The following is an 8809-nucleotide window of genomic DNA, read 5'->3' as shown; positions in this document are numbered from 1 at the left end:
ACTTTATGTTCTTGCTATTTATATTACACAGATTACAAAAAGTAATCTGTAAAAATAAAGTAAAAAATAAAATGTGTAGGTGAATTCACTCGTACACTACCATGTTTTATTTGCAACCACAACAGATTACACACATCTGCTGATAGGAGTGTCCCCAGGCATCAGAAGTGGTTTTGTGTGTTTTTTCTGTTCCAAGCACAGATCTTTTCAAGGTTTGTCATATCAATTTTTTTTTCTGTAATATGTCAATATGACCAGTGATCAGTACATCCAGAAGCAAACACAAGGGTTCAAAAAAGTTTTCAACCCCAAACTTTGTTTTAGTGTTCTACTATTTTACATTCTTTCTTCATGTTTTAGTTTTAAGCCTTTCCTAGGACTGTGTTTGAGTGTTGCATGTTTCCTGAATGAACTTTCACACAATGAGCTGGACTGAGCAATAGTACAGAGCAACCTCTGCTTGTGTAAACTATAGTTGGAGAAACCTCTTGTTCCAAAGACAGCTGCTCTGTTACACTGCATGAGTCACAATAAGGAAGAACTAGACAGTAAAGAGAAAAGCCTGTTCTCTATTACCCCAGCTCAAATGTTTGTTGGCTTGTCACCATCACAGTGGTCAGCTGTGACATTGGTTAATGTCAGACAGACAGTCTATAAAAGATGGCTTTCTGGTTTTTCCACTCATGAGATGTGATCCCCCTCCCTTGTGTTGTATATTGTCCTTGGAGTCTTCTTGGTCTAGAAGTGTCTTTTAAGCAGGGCAGCAGTTGGAAGGATTGTACTGTATTCCAGGCCTCCAGTGGAAAGTTGCTGGGTGGAGAAAATTGGACTGCAGATGCTACATTGTGGACTGCAAGGCACTATGTGCCTTGTCATAGTGTACAGAAGTCATCAGTATCAATCACATATAAGACAAAATTCTTATGTTCTTGGAATTTCCCATTAAAATGCAATGACTTTTTCCCACATCTAAATGTCTTCTAATCTTTGACTACATCAACACTCATGTTTTGATTTGATTTCAAGATTTGATTTTCATTTGGGCCAATAATTTTCAGCCTGTGTGTGTGTAATAATTTCCACTACATCATTCTTATTATGAATAGTTTCATAATAGTTTCATTGCCAAGCTATTGATAGATATTTTTCTAGCCCTCAATTCTAATATCATAGCCATCACTGACTCTATGTCATCCTCAGGTACACCCAGAAGCTTTACAGCAATACATGCCATTGTGTATGTCATCAGATCTACTGTTTATTGACTGCAGGCGGCAGTGGATGTTAGCCCGTTAAGAACAGCCTTCACTGTCATTTATAGTTGGGGTCATAAGTTTACATACGCCTTGCAGAATCTGCAAAATGTTAATAATTTTTTTTAAAATAATATGGATAAAAAAATTGCATTTTGTATTTTATTTAGTACTGCCCTGAATAAGGTGTTTCACATAACAGATGTTTACATATAGTCCATGAGTCACAATAATAACTGAATTTACACAGATGAACCAGTTCAAAAGTTTACATATGCTTGATTCTTTATACTGTGTGTTGTTACCTGGATGATCAACGACTGTTTTTATGTTTTGAGATAGTTGAGTTCCTGAGTCCTTGTCTGTACAGTTTGATCAGTTTTGTTTGATCAGTTAAACTGCCCACTGTTCTGCAGAAAAGTCCTCCAGGTCCTGCACATTATTTGCTTTTCCACCATCTTATTTGACCCCTGTTATTATTTTGTTCAAAGATCTTATTTTTTCCATTTAGTACTGCCCTTCAGAAGCTACATAAGATGTTTACATGCTTCTCAGAATCAAAATAATAACAATTTACACCAATCATCCTGTTCAAAAATTTACACCCCCCTGGCTCTTAATGTATTGTGCTGCCTTCTTGAGAATCAATGAATGTTTGCACCTTTTGTAATAGTTGTGTATGAGTCACTCAGCTGTTCTAAGAGTGAGAAGATGGATCTCAAAATCATATAGCCGCTGTTGGAAAAGGGTGAAATATGCAGAAGATGCCGGAAAACAAAAGAATTTGCAGGACCTGGAGGACTTTTCTGAAGAAAAGTTGGCAGTTTTATTGCTCAGGACAAACAAGGGACTCATGAACAACTATCACAAAGCATATATCAACAGCATATTCAGGGCAATACTAAATAAAAAACAAAATGCAATTTTTATGATCCCTCATTTTTTTTTAATTATTAACATTTTGCAGATTCTGTAAGGCATATGTAAACTTATGACCACAACTGTATAGATGGTGTATATTCAGCCAATCTTCACTCTTTATCTGGCTACCCAAAACCCCCAAGAGGGTCGTACAAGACTGCAGAGACTCACAATGACCTTTTTGTACTGGCCCAACCATCCTTCACTTCAGTTTCCTTTTCACACCACAAAGTCTGCTGTTCCTGTACAAACCACCATGACAAGTTTCAAAAAAAAGATGCCCTAAAAAAGTACCTCCATCTGATGGCAGGTCATTCTGAAATTTGTCATAATTTTCAAGTAAGGCTGCATCAATTATTAATGAAATTCAAAAACCCTAACAACGCTGCTATTTTGAAATCAAATAATAAATGTTTTCATATAATAAATGAGACAAGGAATTTCCACTGTTATCATAGTGGAATTCTGTGGAAGTGTGTAATTTTCCTGTAAAAGCAAAAAAAGTGAGAGAAGATCTTTGTACAGTGTTCGTCTCTGCTTCCTGCTTCATTTTTTTAAGCAGAGTCTGAAATGTCAGGAGTGGTTCGCTGAGGGATTAGGGGGCTGGTGTGATACGGCACAGGGCATGTTTGAGGCTCAAGGAAGGCCTTGGTTTAAGAGAAATGTCAACACGAGTAGCAGTGTGGTGTGAAGAATTGTAAAAATCCAGACACTCACTCTCTGTCAATGTCTTTCATGGCCATTTCTATTTCTATATGACCTGTCCAGAAATATGTGAATCAAAGATAGTGTGCCTGTGGACAACTGAATGTTGTCTCTTCCTGTATCCTGTGGACTGCATACTGCTTCTTCATTGTAATTATATGGCTTACGATCAGAGACTGCTTGACCTTCTGGTGTAAGCATTTAGCAAAAGTAATGTAAAGAGCATGCTAAAAGAACCTGGAATTATTAAGGCATAGGACTGTATGAGTCAAAATAATAACTGTGAAATGACTCATGATATTACAAGACACAGCTGCAATTTCTGTGGAACAGGGATAAAATATAAAATATCAATTTTATATGACTATATATTTATGAATATATCTTAGACATCAACAGAACATTCACCTCAATATATTGCGTATTTATGGGCTAATAGTATTACATGCTAGCTATGATGGTATTGAGTATTGGTGATTAGGCTCTTAGGCAAGGCCATTAACCCTCAACTGATCAAAAGGTGCTGTATTGTAGCTATCTATCTATCTATCTATCTATCAGCTTTGTTTGCTAAGCATCTGGCTGAAATTCACCTAGTGGTGATGCAACTTTTAGGCTTAGATGGAAGGATGTTTACTGTCCAAATACAGCAGGCAAGTGCCACTCATGATACAAACGTGATAAAACTTGTCTCTTAGGCCACTTTTAAAGTATTTCATTTTCTTTTGAAGTCAGTGGAAATAGTCAGCCTATGCTTAGGACTGAATCTAATTCTCTCATGTCTAAAACACATCTTGGATTAAACAGAATTCATTCTGATTCAACCTACCATTTATACCATGCTGTCTATGTTTAACTTTCATTGTGTTTACTTTAGTTTGTGCTGGAATTGATGAAATAACTATGTTGAATTAAAGTCTTTGTCAGAGGAATGATCTCATCTGAACTAAAGTCCAAAAGAAAGCCCTCTTGAATTGCTGAGTTATTTCACTTGCTAAAAGAACAAAGCTAGTTTATATTTCAAAGAAGCCTTTCCCAAATGTGAGGGCTGCTCCCACGTCAGCACTGCCTCATGTGAAAGCACAGCTACATATACAATGTCCTGGTACTGTTCATGAAATATGAATATGAACATGCTGGACATACCACCAATAATTTATCATTAAACACTTTGTATTTATAGGTTCTTGGCTCACTCACCACTAACCAAGGTCAATGCAACTAGTTATGTTTACATCACAATTGTATTCATAAAAGATGATATGTTCAGATATTACTATCCAGATGATTGTACAGCCCAGTGTCTCAGGAGGAAAGGAATAAAATTGCTTGAGTAAGTAATGAAAGTACGTAAATGCGTCATCCTTACTTACCCATGAACAAATCAAACACTACTCTGGAATATGAAATCCTGATCCTGAGCTTGGGTTACTGTCTGTGAGGAGTGTGGAATGTTCATGTAGGTTTCTTCTGGGTTCTCTAGTATTCTCCCACTGTCCAAAAACATGCAGCTAGGTGGATTGGATTAGTGTCTTGGTGTGAATGACAGTGTAAATTTGTGTGTACATGGTTCCCTGCGATGGACTGGCACCCAGTGTTCCCGGGATAGGCTCCGGATCAACTGCGACTGTGATCAGGATAAAGTAAATTGAATACTTGGTCTCATTCTCAATAATAAAGATATCATAATTGTCATAAAAACAATTATTCTAATCAACAATCAACACAGAGGTTTCTAGAATGCTGGAAGCTATGAAGTGTTTAATTAATTTTTACACTCACTCTTCATTTGTACTAGCTTTGGTAATACCAGTAAAACACTATATGACCAAAAGTATGTGGACACAAAGTTGGAAGTTGGCACACAATTGTCTAGAATTTCTTTGTATACTGCAGCACTACAATTTCCCTTCACTGGAACTAAGGGGTCAAGCATATTCCAGGATGACAACGCCCCTGTGTACAAAGCGAACTCCATAAAAACATGGCTTGCCAAAGTTGGAGTGGAAGAACTCGAGTGGCCTGCACAGAGCTCTGACCTCAACCCCACTGTACACCTTTGGGATTAACTGGAACTCCGCTGCACCCCAGGCCTCCTCGCCCGACATCAGAGCCTTCCCTCAGTAATGCTCCAATGGCTGAATGGGCAAATCCCCACAGCTACAACACAAAATCTAGTGGAAAACCTTCCCAAAAGATTGGAGAATGTTACAGCAGGAAAAGGGAGACCACGTCCATATTAATACCCATGATTTTGGAAGCGGATGTTCATGGACAGCCTGGGGTGCAATGGTCAGGTGTCCACATACATTTAGACATATAGTGTACCAGAACAGTGGTTACATACTGTACCTCTTGATTTTCGAGCGACGTTTCTACATTTCAAGCTTCACACAAGCATTTTAAATACTATATCCATACATCACAGCACAAATCAGGCTGCATGTTCAACACCCAGATGATACGATGCGTAAGGCAACCATTCAGTATGTGATGATAATGCTGAATCTGTTATGATACGATACAGTATGATTTGATTTAGTAACTGTAATTTAACTGATATGTGACCAACTTTGTTCAGAATCTGGGCCTACAGTTAACTGGCAAATGATGACCATAGAGAAAGACTCTTTTAAAAGTATCAGAGTTGCAGACAAGCCACCTTGCAAGCCTATTAAATTCTTTACACATCACTTTAAATATATATATATATATATATATATATATATATATATATATATATATATATATGAAACTGTTTACACAGCAGTTGTTTATCTTTTTTCGATCATATGACTGATTCATGATTAATTTGAATTACTGCCTTTTAAATCAAAGCATCGACCCAAATCGTTACACCCCTAGACAAAATAGAAGTCTTACTCCTCCAGTGCTGTTATTATGCGGTTTGGGACGTAGCCCTTGTGTGTTTAGCTGATAATCGCTTTGTGTGGAATAAACAGGCGAGAGTGCTAGAGCAAACACAAACGCATTGGAGCGGTCGGCGCTAGGACCGCGCTGCAGTTTGCACCGAGCAGTCGTCTCAGTCAGAATAGCAGTGCGCGCTGAGGCTGGGAACCTGTGAGCTGCGCGAGGCATCTCCGCACTTCAGCTCTTAGAATAAGCAGAAGCGCTTCATCAGGAACGGAGCCGACACGCACCGTACCGTGCTGAAGCTCCGAAAGCCCTGCTCCTTATGGACACTCATCATGCGCAGGATTAGGGCCAACGCCATCGCCATCCTGACCGTCGCTTGGATCCTGGGCACCTTTTATTACCTGTGGCAGGATAACAAGCCGCGCGCGAGCCCTTCTTCAGCGTCTAAGGCGCGCGCCGTGGGCGCGAAAAGCCGCGGGCCGAAACCCGCCGCGTCGGGGCGAGTGGACATCCGGCGAGAGGACAGGACACTTCCTCTTATAGTAAGCCACGAGTGGATAGCGACAGGGCTTTACTCTACCGCATTGCTTTAATCAAGCTGCGAGCTGCAGTGTGTGTGTGTGTGTGTGTGTGTGTGTGTGTGTGTAGCATCTTGATTACAATGTTAGTGACAATACACAGCTCGGGATGCGTCTTTGCATCACACCAGCTTCACACATTGTGGATGGATGTTGCTCATATTAGAGCGTTGTATAGCCTAGAAATGGATAAAGCCCTATTTAGAGTTAAATGATGATGACAGGTTTGTGTAAAGATGCAGGTTCAAGTGCTGAGCAGTGCTCTCCTTTTCTCCATCGCAGCTAGACATGGGAATTTGGGGCAGTCTCCATTGCTGTGGTGGAGATTGAGGGCATAGATCAGGGGTGCACAACTGCAGTCCTGGTGCTGGAAATGTTCCTCTGGGCTCTGCTTGTGTATAGTGATTTCCCAGCACTGAATCTGGTCATAGTTATATTAGTGTGTGTTAGAGGAGAGGAATCATCAACCTGCAGGTGTCCAGCTATACCAGACCAGAGTTGTGCACTTCCACAGAACATGCTCATGTCCAAGGCATAGCTCAACCGCTCAAATTTTTAACAAACAGTTTTAAAATTAAAATGGCTTGGGATATACAGATCTGATACTGAGCATCTGTGTCTGGTTAATACCGGCTGGATCTGTTAGATCGGGTTTGACCAATCCACTGAAATATTCATGTCATGAACGTGTGTGATGTTGACTGACACAACACAGATCTTGCATTACACATGCAACACAACTTGTCTTACAGCCTGATGCTGTTGCATGTCTAATGTTTTGCATAACTTGATGCATGTAGAATATTGGCTTGGTTACTGTGAGGATGTCAGAGGTGGATCAGTAGCTGGTATCGGTGTGTATTGAAAATGGAAAACAGTGGGATTGGTGCATTACTAAAATCATTTGTCAGTAGACATTCTGCTCGATAATATCAGTTTCTTGACAGTTTAACTCAAGCTACTGAATTTGTAATGTGGTTTATTTACTAGCCCTGTACTAACCACATCCAAAAGTGTATACCAGGAAACTGAACAGACTTGAATTTTGCAATAACACACCACCTGGCGCACACATTTTAACATAGCCTACTACAGCACTATGCGACTTTGTACACAGGCCAACCCGATTGACGTGTGGTTGCTAATAACCTGATAGAGCCTGCTATTAGAACAGTGGTATACAGTTTTGGATGAAGCCGAAGTGTTGAATCCAAGTCCAAGATGAATCCTTGGTTCGGCGATTTAAGGAGCAAAGATGTGTGTGAGCTACAGAAACACAACCGTTGACAGTTGGATGCCAAATTCATCAGGTGGAGAAGAAGAAACAGTTTACTGAAAAAAGTTTACACAGTCTATTTACTGACCTTATCTTAAACCCAGATGACCAGCGAGCGGGTAGTTTGTAGGTTTTTCCCTAAAGTGACTACAGGTGTGTTTAATATTAACAATATTTTTTTTCAGGAAATTCATTTTATGCAGAAATATAGTGCTATGATGTCTCATTCTGAAAAAGTGTTTAGTAAACTATGTCAGGAAATCTTATAACAGATAAAATAAAAGAATACACGCATGGGTAGACCAGGCTTGGACTGGAATAACTCATTCAGGAAATCATCCTTGAATTTGTTTTAATCTCTGCCAACAGAAATCTATAGTTTAAATGGAGGTGGTTGCTATGTCTATGTGTGAAAGAGAAACAGAGGGAGAGAGAGAAATTTGTACTGAATCCTGTCTCATTGCCACATCCTTGAGCTCCATAGCAACAGAGCAGCTCTCTCACCACACCATAAGCTGCATGCCATCGGGACTTAATGTCCACAGCTCGGCATGACAAAGAAAATCCATTAGTCAAGCATATGCTTATGTGTGTTTACCTTTGATGTGTGTCATTTATATTGAAATACACTCACAGTCCACTTTAATAACTGTACACCTGCTCATTTATGCAGTTATCCAATTAGCCAATCATGTGGCAGCAGCACAATGCATAAAATCATTCAGATACAGTTCAAGAGCTTCAGTTAATGTTCACATCAAACATCAGAATGGGGAAAAAGTGTGATCTCTGTGACTTTCACACACAGCAGTCTCTAGAGTTTTCACAGAATGGTGCGAAAAAACAAAGAACATTGAGTGAGCAACAGTTCTGTGGGTGGAAACGCCTTTTCGATAAGACAGGTCAGAGGAAAATGGCCAGATGGGTTCAAACTGCCAGGAAGGGTATAGTACTCAAATAATTATATAACTCAAATAATTACTCCTTTACAACCGTGGTGAGCAGAAGAGTATCTCAGCATGCACAAAACATTGAACCTTGAAGTGGATGGGATACAACAGCAGAAGACCACATCAGGTTCCACCCCTGTCAGCCAAGAACAGGAATCTGAGGCTATCATGGGCACAGACTCACCCAAACTGGACAGTTGAAGATTAGGGGAAAATAAATCACTTGGTCTTTTTCCAGTCTTCAACTGT

The 8809-nt window shown here is 39.7% G+C and overlaps 1 protein-coding gene across 1 annotated transcript in view; it reads left to right on the top strand.

The window, feature by feature from the left end:
* Positions 1-5834: 5834 nt before the first annotated feature.
* galnt16 (UDP-N-acetyl-alpha-D-galactosamine:polypeptide N-acetylgalactosaminyltransferase 16) overlaps positions 5835-8809 on the top strand; it is a 30747-nt gene continuing 27772 nt past the window's right edge. The window contains exon 1 of the mRNA XM_026934552.3: positions 5835-6298. Within this exon, the coding sequence (XP_026790353.2) occupies positions 6089-6298 (210 nt within the window). The 5' untranslated portion in view covers positions 5835-6088. The remainder of the gene's footprint in view (positions 6299-8809) is intronic.

Source organism: Pangasianodon hypophthalmus, chromosome 10 (assembly GCF_027358585.1).
Source record: "Pangasianodon hypophthalmus isolate fPanHyp1 chromosome 10, fPanHyp1.pri, whole genome shotgun sequence".
Taxonomy (NCBI): domain Eukaryota; kingdom Metazoa; phylum Chordata; class Actinopteri; order Siluriformes; family Pangasiidae; genus Pangasianodon; species Pangasianodon hypophthalmus.
The sequence above is the reverse complement of the archived record's forward strand: the minus strand, read 5'-3'. Positions and strand labels throughout refer to the sequence as shown.